Source organism: Calypte anna, chromosome 14, assembly GCF_003957555.1.
Source record: "Calypte anna isolate BGI_N300 chromosome 14, bCalAnn1_v1.p, whole genome shotgun sequence".
Lineage (NCBI taxonomy): Eukaryota > Metazoa > Chordata > Aves > Apodiformes > Trochilidae > Calypte > Calypte anna.
This window is the reverse complement of record NC_044260.1, coordinates 2,836,555-2,855,059: the sequence shown is the minus strand read 5'-3', so window position 1 is coordinate 2,855,059 and position 18,505 is coordinate 2,836,555. Positions and strand designations below refer to the sequence as shown.

The 18,505-nt window shown below is 43.6% G+C and overlaps 1 protein-coding gene across 1 annotated transcript in view; it reads right to left on the bottom strand.

Moving 5' to 3' along the window:
• The window catches only part of TNRC6A (trinucleotide repeat containing adaptor 6A), a 41,566-nt gene extending 25,377 nt beyond the window's left edge, over positions 1–16,189 (bottom strand). Inside the window, 5 exon segments of the mRNA XM_030459812.1 lie at positions 4,746–4,767; positions 7,738–7,828; positions 12,996–13,031; positions 15,283–15,330; positions 16,026–16,189. Of these exon segments, the coding sequence (XP_030315672.1) occupies positions 4,746–4,767; positions 7,738–7,828; positions 12,996–13,031; positions 15,283–15,330; positions 16,026–16,030 (202 nt within the window). The 5' untranslated portion in view covers positions 16,031–16,189.
• Between the last annotated feature and the right edge of the window lie 2,316 nt (positions 16,190–18,505).

The window sequence follows — 18,505 nt, the reverse complement described above, 5'->3', positions numbered from 1 at the left end:
ATCCCTTCTCAAATTTCCTGCTTTAGAAATAATTAAAATAACACTGACTAAGCCCTGGAAGGGGGGGGAAGTATTTTAGGAAATATCTGAGAATCTCTTAACTTAATACATAACCACTTAGCACACTCCTCTGGTCAAGGTACTGCAAAAAACTTGGAAATAGTAATTAAAATGGCTCACATACCCCAGTCTCTACCTACTGGCCTTTCAGATCGATCAAGATGACTCCTGCTGCAACTGAGTCCCCCTAAACACTCTCTGAATTGAAAACAGAGTTCAGCCCACACCTGAGCTGTGCTGACAGCCATGCATAGAAAACAACCACATTCTGCAGCTGGGATGTCATTATCCAGCCAGCAAGGCAGTCATACAGCAATGGTACCACGCAGGGACACACACACATCAATCACCTTGTTGCACACTGTATTTAAGCCTCTTTTTTTTTTTTTTTTTTTTTTTTTTTTTTTAAACTGTCAGCTGGAATTACACCTCCCTTGAAGAGATTTTTAATCCAAGATGGAACACCCCAGAGCATGGTCAATTAAAGAGATTCACTTCTGCTGCACTACTACTGCCATTCACAGGTAATTGCTTCTCTGGGATGAAGTAAAATAATTTTTATGACATTTTGTGATACCCATAGTCGCAGCACCATGCTTAGGGCAGTACTGCAGGGCAGCAACATTAATACTTTACTTTCCTAATTTAAGACAAAGTTCACATTATCACAGACTCCAAGGGACTTGCAGGTAATCCAATCACTCTCAACAACAAACAAGTGCAACTAATAAACAAGGCACCTTCTGCCAAGCAAGCCCCTGAGCTACGACTTGAACACGACTCCACAAACACCTTAAGGAAATTGCATTTCTCACAGATTCTGTGCATACATTTCCTTAGTAAATATGATAATTCCTTCTACTCGGATCAGCAAACTAGATAGCAACCTATGAGATAACAGGGCTACCCTCAAGTACATGCAATTTATGTTTGGATGTTAATTTCAAACTGAAATAAATCCCAAGTGCAACAGAATTCCCTTCCCCAAGTACCAACCACACAGTAAGTTTTCAGCTATACAATTTATTCTGCCCAACACTTTCTGGTCCACAACTTCTCAGCAGCCTAAATAACACATTAATATTCCAATATGGCTACTAGAAACTCCAGCACCCCTTAAACACTATCTTAATATTTTAAATTGCCATAAACAAGTTGCCTGTTTACCAGAAGTTTGTTCTGCACAGCAGTATTTTATTTTGGAAGGCATTAAGGCAGGCAGACAGACAGACAGCATTACCAGCCTCCCAGCCTAGCACAGCTCCAACTCACTTGACTAACACCAGCGAGTCTACAGCAACCAGGATTAAAAATGACACATTTTCATAAAGAACAAACCTGCTGAAAACCCACAAAGCAGGGGATGGTGAAGCTACAGTTTACAGGGAGATTCCAAAGAAAGACGCTTCCAACTTGTGTTGCTTTCCCACTCTGCAGATTTCATTAGAAAATGGAGGAGAAGCATGGTGTCATTTTACTGCTCCAGGAGCTGCCTGCCAACTCCTCCTGGAGCAGGGGCCCAGGGACTTCAACTCCCCCTCCAATAAAAAAAATGGCAGCTGTTTGAATAACTTTAATGCAGATGGAAAACAGTTTCCCCACTCGCCCGGGATTGGCGCACAAAGATCCAATCCTCCCCTAAAGCACACAAAGAGCAGCACGGAGCTGTCATCTGCACCTTCCCCTGCCTGCTGCTCCACTGACCGCTCCCAAAGCTCTGGCACAGCTGCCTCCTGCCCCGGACTTGTCAGTGCTGGAATGCTGAAGGGCAAACAGAGGAAGTCTGGCTTTCAAGCTGACACACGTAAGATGTAGTGCTAGAATTTTCGTTGTGGAAAAATGGCCGCAGCTGTAAGCTCCGAGAGCTGATCTGGAAAATATCTGAGTGTGTGCCAAGCCCTTAACCCCTGCGGAGCCGAGCGAGGAGAGCTTGGGTGCCACTGCTGCCGGGGCTAAGCACCCAGCACTCCCCTCACCCGCCACTTCTGACATCCCAAAACCCATCTGGGGTTTTTTTTCCAATCGGGAAAAGCACGGTCAGGCAAAGGGAAAACAAAACAAACGGCCCTGAGCAACAAAACCCAGAGAGCGAGTGCATCTGGACCATTGCTGCTTTGCAGAGAAGAAAACCAGTAAGAAGTTTCCAAGGTGGGAAATATGAGTCAAAGATTTCAATTCCACACCCAGCTATTTTTAAAAGCCCTTTCCGTTTCAGTGGTTGATTCAAAGTTTACTCTGTCCTGCAGTAAAAGCAGCGCTTTATGCCTCTGCCTTCTGCAGGACAGGGGAACCCAGAGCTGGAGAGTGGCAGAGGTGTCCAGCTCTGCCTCCTCCCGTCCCACAAAGCACTCAAGCTCTCCCAAGAACTCCCCTAGCACCACCAGCATCACCCTGCAAACCTCGGGAATTGCTCCAGAGGGGTGTCAGGGACACACGGTCAAGTGGCTGCAAAAAGTCATCTCCCCTCACCCTGCAGAACTGCCCCGAGGTGAGCAAGCACAACCAGACACCTCTGGAACTGCCTTTACTGGGCTGCTTGGCTCATCAGGAGCTGCTCCTGGTCAGGGTGCAGTTTGCAGGGGCCCATTTCAGGAGAAATTCAGGGGAAATAGATTTATCTGTATGTCTTTAGTAGTACCGACATTAAACACAGACAAACACGTATTTTGCCAAGGCAGAAGGAACACCACAACAGCTGACAATTCTCCAGTCTTCTCAGCAAATAAGGGCCTTCAAATTATACTTATTTTTTCCTAAAATACCTGGTACAAGAGCACTCGGAGGGCACTTATTGATGTATGAATCTGTTATGCTGCACAAAGAGAGAAACCTTCTGCTTAGCAACTAAATAATACTTTCATCCAACTCCTATGAACTGCCTCTTCCCTTTTTTAACAAAACCAGATGTATAAAACCAGACAGGTAAGAACATCTGAAACCCAGAGGAATGACACACACATATTTTTAATGGCAATATTACAGCATTAAACAGTACTTGTACCAGAAGCATTCATGTTAATATCATCTTCATTATTCCCATTCCCAACCCTGAGAAGGAAAAAGAAAATCAGGACTATTAACTTCCTGAAAAGGAAGCCTTACAATTCTACATGAACACCAGTGGCTACCTCAGGTGGTAGGAACAGCAATTTGTACCATAGCTAGAACAACATTTTGGAGCCATCCAGAATACACTCAAACACAAAAACTACCTCCCTGCACACTATATCCTCCCTCACCACTTAACCAGCTATTTTCTGAAAGAAGAAACATAATTCTGAATTATTTAGAGATCCTATACTCTTGTATTTTATCTTCAGCTCATGCACAGAATAAATTATTTAAGGCATTACCGTGATGGAAACTTGGAAACTAATGAAACATTAATTTGCATTCTGAATACAAGTAAGCAAAACTGTTGAAACACTGAAAGAGCTATATGCAACATAAGCAACAAATTCTGTTCCTATAGAAACGGCTGCAAAAAGTTGTGTATCCGAATTCTGTGTCTGTACTTCCTTAGAAGGTGCCAGCTCCCCTGTCTGACAGCTCTCAATTCCTGCTAAACTTCCCTAAATATCCTTTTAATAATAATGTAACTGTCACGTTGAAACATAATACTTTAATCAGTAAACATTAGGCCTCCAAGAATTAAAAAAAAATAAATAAAATTAAGAGGTAGTATTTACTCCATCCTTCAAAAGAGAGGTATTTTCTTTCTCTCAGTTTAAAGTGTACCACCAGGCTCCAGCCTATGGAGCAGAATTCCTGCTCTGCTGTCCTCATTGTATTTGTAGCCATTTGCTTTTGAAAAATGTGACACATAGGATGCCACAGCAGCATAGTGGGTCAGCCACTCAAAACGGACTTTATTATTTACAGCAAAATGTTTTAGAGTCTTCCTTCACTATGTTTTCAAATATATTTTATTACTTCAGAATAAAACCATTTTCACAGTTCTTGAGATCTGGTGAATTACATCCAGAGCCTTATGGCAGGAATAGACCAAAGGAAACAAATGCTTAACCTGCAGTTCCATGCACTGCTCAACACAGGCTGCTTCAGAAACATCTCCTTATCAATGATAATATTATGGAATTATGGAATGACGATATTCCTCCAGCACCTCTATGGAGTATCCAGCCCTGCACCTGAAGGCAAACACAGAATTCCCAACTGCAGTGCTCCAAGCCCAAACCCAGCTTCCAGGTGCCTGGTGATTTGGTCAGGATGAACCCTCCACATGCCAGAGTTGGAACCAGACATACCCATCACTTATCTATCCAGTGCTCCCAACCCCAGCTGCACTTAAAATATTTGGAAATGAAGCTTCAAACAGATGCAAACAGATCTTCACAGACACGGTCATGCTTGAAGTGCTGGAGTGTTTGCACATGTTTCAAACAAAGGGAAAAGGCAAACATGGGACAGAACTCAAGGCATTAAACCTATGCCTGGTGCTGTGTAGGTTATTAAGAATGGAAAACGGGAAGACCAGAACACTCCAGTCCCTGGAAGGAACCCTTGGCCAGTACTCTTGTGGTCACTGTTTGAAAAAGTGCAGCTGAGGTTTGAAGGATCTCATCTTTCAGTTTGGGAAGAGTGCTCAGGTGACCTATCTGATTAAACATATTTAAAAATGCAAAAATAATATACAGAATAGAAATAACTGTAAAGTAACTTACCTTTGATTTTTTGTTCAATGGCCTAGAATAAGAAAAAAAAAGAAGTGTCAGTGCTTTGTGCAGATAAGAGAAAAACCGCAAGTGCACATGCTGCTTCATAAAGCAACATTAGCTTCTGACTTTCCTCTTTCAAAATGTTTTAAAGTTATTTAATTATCTGCTTCAGAGGTGTCTCTCTAGCCAGCCCATGCCTATTATTCCTCATGCCTAGAAAGCTGTTTAAAGGTTATAGAAGACAAAACTAATTTGAAAGATAATTACATGAAACAGACTGAATTAAACTTGCAAATTAAGATGTTTGAAGTGAGTTAAAACTGTGCCTGGAAGCAAGGAACCTCCAAGACTTTAATTGCTGAACACGGCAGGGGAAGAGGGACCTTGAAATGTAAAGGAATAAGAAGTAAATACAAAAGCTTTAAGCCTTTCATTTCCAAGATTCAGCTGCTAACACCTATGATGTGGCCAAGGTGAGAGATCTATCTGAATAAAATTTTGTCATAGGATAAAAATGGGGAGAGAGGCATTTTGTGTAAGTGCACCTTCATTGCATGGTTTTAACTGTAAAACACTGAAAAAAGTGACTTCAATCAGGACATCCCAAAAGCACAGAGGACACTTCTTCCTATATGAAACTAGAGCTGACTTAATTATAACTTTTAAAATGCACCATTGCCAAAGCAAAATAAGATTTCAGAGGGTTACTTTGGTAGCTGTACACAACCCATTTTAATTATACTGCAGATATTCATAGCATGCAATAAATTCAGATAATATTCAAGCTACAATTGTCTATAATTAAAATCATGAGGAGAGAGAGAAACAAGTGTGTGAATGCAAGGAAAATTTATTGATTCACTGATTTGATGACACTTAGAATTCAGACATTAGTACTGTCAGGCTGCCTACTGAAAACATTCCTGCCTCTTCAGTGCCACAGCCTCACTGCTTGTAAGGAAACCAAGAGGACAGGAACAGAGGAGTTATCTTGTCCAACACTTCAAAGTGTTTCCTCTTGCTCCTAAGAGAGCCTGAATAAAAGCTTTTCAAGTTTTTATTTATGCTCTTAGAGACTGCTAAAAATAGCTAAAGAGTGTAAAATCTCTTCTGAAGGAAATCCACTCTAATGCATCAACCACTGGAATTAAGAAAGAGAAAATAAAGCCAACTGCTGCTTACACAACTGCATCAAAACCCCCACACCACCTTCACTCCCAGATTTTCAAAAAATTTTTGCTGTTTCTCACCACCCAAAGTGAAGAGCTCAGTGAAGAGAAAAGGCCACAGGACAAGGCTGCTGACTGCTTTTTATCCTAAGATACTAATCTCTAAAAAAAAAAAAAAAAAAAAATTCAGCATTTTTCAGCCAAGGACTTCCAAAATCTACCAGTGCTTGGTGCACAGGTGAAGCCTTTCAAGTTTTTGCTGGAGAGTCTATGGTTGGTAACACAAAACAGTACATTCTGAAGAGATCAAACAGAAAAAGCTTACAAAACAAAGAGCAATTTTGGTCAATCTCAAACTACTCAAAAATCTTAACACAACAGAAAAAGGATTCTCCTTCTCTTGTGACTAACATGAACAATTCTTCGTTTTGATCTAGATACAAGCACATCTGTACAAGGACTTTTTAAACAGCTCAGTTAAGTGGCACTGGTTTGTTACCATGGCTTTTCAGAGGTATAGTCTCTTTAATCTAGATCAAGTTTAAGCTTCTCCAGGAATGCAGATGAGCATACTTATGGCACCCTACTTCTTTGTCCACTGAAGCTTCTTAAATTCCTTCATTTCAAGTCCATGCACTCACTATTTTGTTACCCTGAGAGAGAGCAAAGGCATCAGTACAGAGCTGCTGAGAACAGCCCAGGAGGGGCTCCATGGCAGGAGAAAGTGCAAGCACAATTTTTTAAGCAAAAAAACATCTATGCTTTTATTTCTTTACAAATTTCACTCTCAAACACACTTTTCAATCTTGGGAAGATACTAAGTGCTGGAGGAGAAAGTCAGCTAAGAACTACTTATCTAAAAGACTGAAATCCTACAAGTAAACCAAATCCCTTTCCCATGACAATTTTTGATTAAAAAAGAATTCCAAAAAGAACATGAGTTATAAATTTACAATTGAGATCCAAAAATTATCACGTTGCCTTGCTGTGAGCTACTTAAAAGAACCTCTCATTCTGCAAGATGACCAAATCTCTCTAATCAAAGCAACCTTCAAGCACTATTGCATTTAAATTAAGTGTAAGACCCTCATTTTCTACAGGGGCACAATGAACACCGTTATTTAGGCCAACAGACAAGAGGTGCTGACTACTGATTTTTTACTATACTTCCTGGCACTAGTCAATGGAATAAGAGAAAAACTTGTTCAAGTTCACTTTGCTACTGCCAGTAAACAAAAGCCTGAAATGGACATGGTTTTACAAACAGATTTACCATCTCCTCTCACGTTGAGGGTCAATATTTAGAATCAATGGCCATGATGAATATCTTAACAGGAAACAGGAATTCTGAAGTGCTTACAAGCATTTCTCTGATGTTTCCATCCCAAAACACCTTTGCTGCCAATATTTTCATTTTTATCCACCCTCCTGAATGCAGATTGTGTTATAACATGTATGTTTCAAGGATATGAAGACATATTGAAGAAAGGATACAGCTGGAAGCCATTATATTTTTAAAAAATTGGTAATTTTATTCTAATAAATGCACCAAAACTGAGAAAGCTTTTGAAATTTCAAGCCTTTCAACTGACAATCAGGAAAACGGTCATCTCAGAAAAAGATTTCTTCTCTGAATAAACTGCACACAAAGCCAGTTCAGATGTTCAGTGTGTCAGATGCCACTGAGTAACTGGCAGCACATTTAAAGTTTAAACTCTTCAGTTAAAAAGAAAACACTTCTGAACAGCAGCAGCTAACCCAGTACTTAGTGGTGATGAAGCCCAAGTAACCCACTAGCACAGCATTTTATTTGTCAGTGTTCAACATACCTTTTTTTGAGCAGCTTCCTTCTTCTTCTTGTCTTCTTTTCTCTTTTTCCTTTCTTCCATCAACTGTTCTTCCTCTTCTTGCACTAAATCCCTGAACCACACAGTTTGTAATTAACTCTCCCAAAATACAATCTGTACACACTTAGATTCATTTTAGAACAATTATTTCACAATGACCCAAAAGGAACTGGGGAATTTGACTTCTAATTGGATAATATTTCTATAGGGACTATGTCCTTTCACTGCAAATCACAAGTGATAAAACTTTAAAGGCAGACGCAGTGTCAAACTACACAGAAGATTTCTCTGATTTCCAAAACTCACAATGAAGGCTTAGACAGTAAACTGATGCAAAAGCCAGCACAAGTTCAGATGGTGTTTAATCTCTGCCCACTACTGTGGATGTTTCTGACCCTGAGCTCTCACCCACCACTGTCCCCTGCAATCTGCTCTGGGTCTGACTGCACCCAGCCCAGCACTGGGTCCCTCCCAGGCACTCACACCCTCCTGCACCTCCCTGATCCTCAACATCTGCCCAGAAACATCTCCCCCAGCAGCAGCTTCCTCAGCTGGCAGGAACTGAAGAGCAAGGTGAGGCCAGGGCTTGGGGCTAGCAGAGCCATTTCAGAGCCCAGGAAACCAGTGACAGGGCTGTGACTTCAGGAACAGGACAACAGAACCTGCTACACTACTTCAAATTCACTTAATGCAAAGATTTACATCCTAAACCAGAAGGCTCAGCAGCAGCACCACTTTCCAGATTACACTAAATTCTCCTTTAAAAAGACTTCAGCAAAGGCAAGACAAAAGAGAAAACATGGGGGGTATAAAAAGCAGAAAGAACTGAAGACATGCAAGCACACCTGCAAGCTATGGGGGCCCGCAGGAACTAATATCTCATACAAATTTAATGATAGCAAAAATAAACTTTTCTTTAAGGCCATGCTTGACACGATGAGAAGGAGAAGGAGCTCCACATAAACACAAGCGACAGAGGAGGCTGTGGTAACTGCAAACAAAAAAGCATCTGGGCCGATGATGCAAAAACATGTGCAGTCCTGACAGCACAGAAGGTGCAGCTGGAGCTGGGTTGGCTGTTTCATACATCAGAATAAAAACAACTGCTCCCAGAAAGGATTCTGAAGTTTAGACAGCAACAATAAAGATGAACATAAAAATGAAAGAGTGGCAGCAGTTTGCTGTTGTAAGAATACTGTAGGACAGGGGGACAGGGAGCTGACTGATACTCTGTCACTTCCATGATTGAGATCTGGAGAATAAACTGCTTTTGAGTAGTACAAATCCTTCTCCTAAGACTCTTCTTTGCCATTTCAGGAGCATTTCTCAGTTCAAAAGCTTGGAAATTTTTGGCCCACAAGCCCTGACCATAGTCAGGTGGATGAGACTTAAAAAAATCACTGGAATATGTATTCCCAGAGCTCTTCCTGAAGCACAGAGCTGGGTGACAGCAGCCCCACCACACCCCCACCCTCCTGCTAGGCAAACCACAGCCTGCAGAAAGCCCTGAGTCCTGGGCCACTTTGGATGGGATGTGGAAACAGCTCCAGGTGTCTTGAGTAAGTGAAGGAAGAAGACATCAAATTTACTGCCTGGATAACCTTCAGAGATCAGCACAAATCCTCTCCTGAGTCAACATTCTGTTTGTTTGTCCCCAAATTCTGGGTTCGTCCCCAAAAGACCAAAAAATGAAACAAACCCAAGAAACAACTGACCAAAGGGAATCTACACCCATCTGTGTCACTGTGGTCTGCTCTGGTGCCTACAGACAACATTCAGCTGGGAACATGAAAACCACTGTTCTCACCTTTGCCAAGCGTTTCACACACTCAGCAATGCAGAACAGAAGATATTTTATTACATGATCACTTTAAACATCCCCAAAGCTTTTCCAGGGGGCTGCACATACACTGACAAACACAACACAGGCTGGTTACACAAAACTTTGGGGAGGGAAATGAGCTACCAGTGTCTGTCAGGAGCAGCCAGTATGTGATTTATTTCTGTCTAGAAACACCAGGCTCCTTTTTAACCCCAAACTACCTACAAACCCCCAGTTTCAAATAAGACTTTATATATATATACATATGTATACATATATATATGTCAGAAACAATGCCAATTGAATACAGTAAAACACAAGATTACACAAGTATTAAAACTTCTGCTACTTACATAAATAAATGAGTTAATTCTACTGTTAACCCAGGTCAAGTCCCTTTCAAAATGAGTAAAGGCACAGCAGGTTTGGGTTTTTAAAAATTATTTTTAAAAACCACACATGTGACTTCCAGTTCCCCATTGCTCAGCTCCACTCTGGCAAATTCATGCAACTTCCTCACTTTTTAATTAGACAAAAGAGCACTCTGAGGCACCTGCCTCTCCCTGTAGGTGGTGCCAATGTAAGTAATCCTCAGGTGATGAGCAGCAAAGAGCAGCTTCTTCTGGTCTGCATTCTGCATGGCACTGCCATCCTGTGACTCCCACACCACTGCTGCCTGGCTGACATCTACCTGTAAGCTTTAAAGCTGGTCCTGTGAGATCCCACTGGGAGATTCTTCAGCAAGATGCTGAAAGTGATTCTCCTCCCAGCAGACACAACACCATAACAACAAGACTTATATGTCAGTTTCAAAGCTTGTGCTATTTGGATATTATTATTTTGTTTCAAAACAAGTACTCAAAAATTTCAAATATTATTTGTTTCAAACAAAAAAGAGATGGTAGCAGACTCACTGAGGACAGGGAACCCTTCCTGGGGCCCCAGGTCCTTCCAAGGAAGGGAAACCTATTCTCACTGCCCTCTTACATAAACATAAAACTGAATTATCAGTTCAGATTTGCCTATTAAGTGATCACAGCCTAAAGCAGAACTCCTGAATTTCCATCTCTGACAGCTGAAAGCACAAGTTTCCTTTATTCTCTCCAACACATGAATGCACAGCCCTCTCACCAGACAGCAAATGAGAGTATTTCTGCATCAGATTCCAACACCCATTAGAACATATAACAAACAAGCTTCATTTTGAATGCCACTCGTTGAGAAACAAGTGTTAGGTAGTGTTGTTTCCCATTTATCATCTCAGACTTTAATAGCTGCCTGTTCCTGCTAAGTGCTCAACACCTCACACACCCTGTGTGTACAACCAGCCAGCAGCTTCCTGAAACATGGGGGGAACCCAGCCCTGGAGTGAGGAGATGAGGCCAGGAAATTCACACCTCCTTTTGCTGGGCTTTTCCCTCCATCTGGGGAGATTCACCCCACTGACCCTGCTGGGTCCATCAGCTGCCCAGGTGAAAAGCCCTGACTGGGAATTCAGTTCAGAAAATGAATATATAAACAGAATTCTATTATTTCCCCCATCACCCAACCAGCTTTCACTTAAACACATGTACAGGGAATTTCTTCTTCCTCCTAAATAATTGGATTAGCTTGCTCAAGCTTAAATGGTCTTAGCAGAAATGCAAACCTTATTTTTCAATTTAGATCAACTGAACATCCCCACACCACACACAAACCACATATGAGGCTGCAGCTAAGACCTTCCCTTCAAACAGCTGAGCTGGAAAGTTGCTTTATTTTCAAGTGAGACCAAATGAAAATGGATCCTGATCACACCAGAGGCTGCACACTTGGTGGCTCTGAGAACATCTAAGGAGAAGCTGCTATTGTCTGCAACATTTTAACCAGACTGTCAGGTAAACATTTACGGTTACTTATTTTAAATATTTCTTCTCCAATTTTGTGTACCTCATAACAACTCTTGTTTAAATAAAGGAGGCAAAACCCAAAGAACTACCACCTTGGCAAGACAGTAAATAAAAGTATTTACATGAAGTAAATAAAAAAGCAAGTGCCTTTTGAAACCACCCTAAATTCTCCTGTGAGAAATATGTAAAATAAATCTGAGGGAAAGCAAACAAACAAATCTTTTCCACCATTTGCTTCTCTTCTAGTTATACATTAACTTGCAGTGCTACAGGTGGAGCACTGCCAGGTCCCTACATTAGGGAGCTGGAACTGAAAGATCTTTCCCAATCCTGCAAAGGCAGTAAACATGTTTGCACACACACACTGCAGATTCAAACCCACACTGATATTCCACACTCTTTCCAACACAGTGCTGAGATGAAGTTTTGATGATTTTTCTGTATTCTGATCTACAAGCTCCCTAAACTTTAATTTTTTTAAGATTATGTAATTACATATAACTGCCAATAAAAATTATTTCTTGATTTCTATTTAAAAACCCCACAGCTATTCTACTGAGCTGCTATTACACAAGAATCAATTATAAAATGTGTATTTTGATTAGAAAAGGATCATTCAAAATAGCACACCTTGCTAAAAAGAACACTCACTCTTCAAGTTTCAGAATAGAAAACAGTACTTAAAGTTAACAAAAAACAACCCCCAAACAACTACAAAAAACCCCACCAGTGCTTTAAATGGAAATTCTCTGGCAACTAAAGCCACTCAGCATATTACACAGGAGCAAAGAAAGCCTCAGGCACCAATAACAAAACAAAACCACTTCTGTACAGATGTCCTGTGTGTGTTAATTCTCTCCAGCTATTAATGTATAGAAGAGGTGCTGCCAAGCTAAGAACTGAAACAATTACTTCAATGAATAATTAATTGCTAAATGTGTCTCAGCTACTTTCTTTTGTTGCTTTTAAATACCTCAGTCTTTAAATTATCACCTAAAGAGTGAAGTGAGAGAATTCTAACTACCATGTCTACCATTCCCAGTTACAGTTGGAATACACTCCCTTTCCCATTTTCCTACTAGGGAAGGTGAATGAACACAGCCGTGTTCCAAACTACACACACTATAAATTTTCCATAGTTCTGGAATAACATTTCATTTTTTTTCATACTCATATCTGTAAAATTTCATGTTTTACAGTTTTGCTCTGAAGTTGTGTCCAAGATGTTCCCTGATACCCAAACATACAAAAGACAAATCTCTTTCCCAAGAAGTTTATCATCTGAACAGACAAGACTTCAATAAACAATCCCTATCTGTATTTAACAAATGGGCAAACAAAGAAAAGAGATTAAACTGTTTCTCCAGAAAGTTTGCTCCCCAAGGACACGGGTAGTCTGCAACCAGTGCAGACAAAATCTCTGAAAGCAGAATGAGACTTCCCTACCGTCTGCATGCTCCTGAACCAAGAGTCAAACTCCTGCCTTCACAGAAAAAAAATAAAATGGTAAGTGTAGTTCAGATATTTACCTTCTCTCAGTTCCACATAAATGAGGCAGGAAAGCCCTGTTTACCAAACAAAATTAAAAAGTTATTTCTTAAATCAGAAGAACGAAATGGTGATTTTTGCTGCTCCTAATTTTCATCTATTTTAACTCTGACATTTCTCCAATAATTTAAGGGACAGTTCTTGTTCAGCAGGTGACATTTAGCTTGTCACATTATGCAACAATACAGAGTGAAATAGGTTCATTTGCATTACTGTCACAAATCATGCACCATGCTTATTTCTGAGACCAGGAATATTTGCACAGGACTCAGCACCCATGCATTTTAGAGACCACCCCCCAAATGTAGTGTCTTTTTCAAAAGGCCAAGTTGCTGATCCTGAGTCTAAAACAGTCATCACTCCTCCTGGATAAACAAGCTGCTGTGAAAGCTGGAGTAATTATCTCACCACAAACCCAGGGACCAGGCCAATATTCCTAGTAAGATAAAAAAGTACTTGTAACCCATTAATCTCTGAGCATAAACTTATGACTTCAGAATATTCCTGACACAACAGTGATGTAACAGGGACACTATAGTCTGTACCTACACTATGGGATTTCAGATTAAGAAAAACCATGGCACAGATCTATCGACCCAAGAAAGATCTATTCCCAAGAAAAGGTATTTGCTCTTCCACAGTTTGCCTAAGTCACTGCAAATATAATAAGATTGTAAGTAATGACATTAGAGAAAGAAGGAGGGCTATCAGTTCTACAACAGTAAAACAATGAAACAGGCCCCTCCAGAGCAGGCATGCCACAGGTTTATCAAGCTGGGTGCTCACCTGATGGAAACTCCCTTACACAAACTGGTCAGAGTGCAGCTTTCTAAAAACAACCTTCACTCAAAACCACTTCTGAATCTTTTAAATGAATAAAACATAACTCTGTGTCAGAAAACAGGCAGACCCATTCCATGTGGGCATTTAATCAGTGACCCTTGCTCTGTCCCAAGACTTTAGGCAGCTCTACAGTTTACTTTCACTTTGTGTCACTCCCTGCCACGCCTGACAGTGTGACAAGGGCTCTCTGAGGGTGACAAACACTGCAAGGTCTACTGACTTCCTGGGACTGGCACCAGAACCCAGCACTCTGTCCATCTAAATGGTACAGTGCTGGCCCCAGGTACACAGCAACTGCTCATCACGTTGAAATCATCCTCATGGAACCTCATTCTCTGAAATAAATCATTTAACAATGACCTTGACATTGGATTTGAAAGAACTGTGCTAAGCTTGTATTAAAGGTTCCATCCATTTCAGCAACAAAATGAGGAAAATTATTCATGCTCAAGTAGACTACCCAAAAAAAAACCCCAAAAAAACCCCACAGTGACAGTGGGGGAAAAGCCAATCAGTCTTCACACAGAATAATTTTAAATCAGTCTGGAAGTTGAGAGCCTGATTAGGCACAGTAAATAAAAGGCAAGAAACTCAAATTCTATCAGTTATATCCAGGGTTTCAGCACATTTAAGACAGCCTTAGTAGAAGTCTGCTTATAAGTTTGCTGCGAAAAGTCCCTTTAAGATCTAACTGAGACTAAACAGAAGAAGTAGGACAAAAGTTGAAAACAAACAAACAAAAAAATGTAAACAGAAAGAGGTAGGTATCTGCAAGAAAGTCGCCATCCTAAAAATAAACAGCTCAGAAGGCAAAACACAAAAGTGATGTGTGCTGCAGGCACTGAGCTCTCCATGAGCTGAGCACTGTGAGACAGCAGCTGCCCACCCTATAAAGTTCCTCAAACAGAGCCCACAGGTGAATGGGAAAAACACTTCAACTTTTCAGGGGAAAAAAAGCTAAAAGCTAATGGTTACATGGCAATATAAGGTTCATTGGAGTGCAAAGCAACTTGCATGCTAAAGCCAACTATTTCTTGCCTCCCAAATACGTATGTCTGAACGTACAGAAAAAACACCAAACATTCCTTTTTTTGCTGTTACTGTTGGATGCCACAGTTTAGAACAGAAAACTAAGCTGGTTTTGTCTTCAAAAACCCACCTAATAGAGAAATGGCGCTAAAGGACCTGATATTGTTATTATGCAAAGGAAGCCATGCTAAAAAGGTGTTTACACTACAGAACTGACTAAAACTGCAGAGCCTTCTCTGTGCAACAGAGCAGCACGTTTTCACGTTCAGGGTTTGTTTTTGTTTTATCCTTACGATTACCATGAGATTAAAGCTCCAGATAAAGCCCACAAGGATTTCTAGCCCAAGGCCAACTCTTGTTCGGAACTGTAGGAGGGAATTCAAATGAGTATCTTACCTGCTTGGTTTTCTTTCAACTTCTTTGGTAGCTTTAGCTTCCAATTCTCTGGAAAAGAAAGCGGAGTTGGTTTCCATGTCAACAGCAAAGCAGCACAAAGCCAAAAACAAGAGGGGAGCGGGGTCAGGGCAGGGGCTGAGCCCCAGGTGGGTGTTGGGTGCTGGCCCATGGGCTGCCAGCCCCCCGCACGCATCCCGCACCGCCTCCCCCGCTCCTCCCCAGCGCGGGAAGCTCCGCTCCCGCCGGGGAAGGAGTCCCAAGCCCGCCCTGCCCGGCAGCGCTGCGGGAGCGAACAATACCGAGAGCTGGAGGTCAAAGCTCAGCCCCGCAGCGAAGCACCGCGCCTCGACACCCCCTCACCCCGCTCCCCGGCACCCCCTGCCCCGCCCCGGGCACGGCTCCCGCGGGAGACCGCCCCGGATCCGGGACCATCGACGGGGCAGCAACAGGCCCGGGACGCGACCCCCCCGTTACCCTCAGCAGCCCCCTCCTTCACAGCCCCCCCGTCCGAAGCCCCCCCCCCCTTTACGTCCCTCCCGTTCACAGCCCCCATTTACAGCCCCCCCCTCCCGCTCAGAGCTCCCCCCTTTAAATTCCCCCCGTTCACAGCCCCCCCTCTGAGATTCCCCCCGTTCCCCGCCGCCCGCCCCTCCCCCTCCCGCAGCAGCCGGGCCCCCTCTGGCGCCAGAGCTCGGCGGCTCCCGCGGCTCCCGCCCTTCCCGCCGCCCGCTCCCTCCCGCTACCTCATGTATGTAAAGTGCTCGGAGTCCGTCCCGGCGTGGCTGCGGCCCGGGCCCGGCGGTGTCGCGGCGTCTTTACACGGCCATGTCCCGGCAGTGCGGAGCGGGAGGGCCCGGCAGCTGCAGCTGCAGCACCGCCGCCATTTCCTGCCTCCTAACCCGGCCGGGTCCGGCCCCGCCGCACAGGAAGGGAAACCCGGGCACGGGGAAACACTTCCGGGGCGCCGCCCTGCCCCGACATGGCGCCCTAGCAACCGCCCTAGCAACGGGGCGGGGGACAGCGGGCGCCACCGCCCTTATCCCGGGAGGCTGAGACCCCCGGCCCGGCCGAGACCCCTCCCGGGGCAGGGTCACCGAGCGGTGCCAGGCAGCGGCTCGGCCGCTGCGGGCTGTGCGGAGGGGCCTGGGCTGCCCGAGGATGATGGTTGTTACCCCCCATCCCGCCGATCGCCTCTGGCTCCGGGAGCACCCCCGTTCTTACCCATCCCGAAAGTACAGGGGAATGCCCAAGGGAAGGACTGGCAGGGAATAGCGGGAGAGAATTAGTAACAAGAATGCCAAGAGCAAAGCTGAGGGCAAAGATCCCCAAACACCCAGAGGGGAGAGCTGGAAAATTCCACAAAATTCAACAGTTTCTTCTTCCACAGAATAATAGTGGCAATAAAGTAATTGTTAAGTGTAGTTAGAACATTGTAAAATGTTACTGCCGGCATCACTACGAAGCACAAAAGCTTCATTATAATATTGCTGCTGAACCCTTGATGCCGCTCACCAAACCCCGATTTGGGAGCATTGTGCCCAATTCCTGCTTCCCGTTCCCAGTGCCCACAGGATAACATCACCCCTCACCAAACTGCGGTGTTTCTGGTCAGAACGTTGCACAGAGCAGGACCTGGTGCCATCCTGGTTGTGTTCAGGATCTGCTGCACTTGCGGCTGCATCTCTGCAAAACAACCTGAAAACATCTTTTTTTGAGCTATTTTAGCACGGGGCAGAGGGCAGTTCCTGCTTTCCCTTTGCATCCAGCTCCCACATCCCCAGAAGCAATCACCAGCATGGCTTCCCTTGGCCTTTACCGTGCTTATTAGTGCTAATGAAGAAATTAATGCGTTTTTATTGACCTGTAAAACAAATGGATGCCCTGGACAAGTGAGCAATTGTCTCTGGGAATCTGCTGCAATATCAACTTTCTGCCAGCAGGAATAGAGTAAAGTCTCTTCCAGCTGATGAAGATCCTGCACTATTAAATCCAAGTGTTCAGCACAACACAAATAGGGAAAATAGGAAATAAGGATTTTCTTCTCCTCCTCTGAGAGGCTCAGCATCTACATCCATAAAGTGATGCCAACATTTTTGGTGTAACTAAGAGGGCACTGACAATTTGAAACCAGATTCTTCGCTTCTATTAATAACTCAGAGGTTAATTTTGGTCTTTTTCCTTCATATGAAAAAAAAAAAAAAAGTTTGTATATCCATGCCATGGTGTGGAACTGGATGCCCTGACCTGCCTGGCTCTCACAGCAGCTCTGTCTCTGGTGACACTTGATGTGACAGCACTGCTATTACACTTGTCCTCAGGTAGGAACCACCTCATAAATGCATGCTTTGCTCCTCTTATGTCACTTTGCCACTGTCAGTAAAATTCACAGTCAGGGCCTGCAGCTTCCATCATTATTTCAGATTGCTCTCTGATTCTATTTCTGCACCAGCTCCTCGTGCCCAGGCTTCCATTCTGCTCCAGCTGGTTCCAACAGAGCTGCTGCATCACCTTCCCCCTGCCACCTCTCCTGTCACCTCCCCACACCAACACCATGATTGATTTCCACGTCCATTCTGTCCCCTCCTGATGTCAGCTCAGACCTCTGGGCTCCATTGCTTAGGTCCTGGTGTCTGATTCCATCTCCAGCTGGGCTGACACCCAGGGCACATTTTGCTGTGGTGAGAGGTTTCTTGGTCAGAAGATGTTTTCCAGCTGGCCCTGCAGGAGACTTCCATCCTTTCCCCATGGAGATGGAGGATACTTCCTGCTTTTGATGCTGTGTCAGTGCAGATTCAGGCTCCAAAGCACGATGGTTGTACATGAAATTAGCAATAATGGGAACAACTCTTCAAGGGCAAACAGCCCGTCCTGCTTTTGGGCAGCTGCCAAGGAGGGATCTGTATGTTATATTTTCACCACTGGACAAACATGCCCTTCTGGGCAGTGATCCCCAGAGATCCTCTCCCACCCCTGCACCCTGCCAACCCCACATGTCCTACATTTCCATTAACTTTTTAATTAGGGCTTTCGTGTAATCAGAGCAACAGAATCAGCTGCAGGAGAGCAAAGAAATGCACTGACTGAACCCATGTTAAAAATGAGCTGGTGCCATTCCAGCCCTCCCCATCCCCTCCACCCTGCCCCTCTCTGCCTGGGGTGCCCAGGAAATGCTGCAGCCTGGGAAGCAGACATGGGAAAGGATCCTTCCTGCTTCATGTCTGGA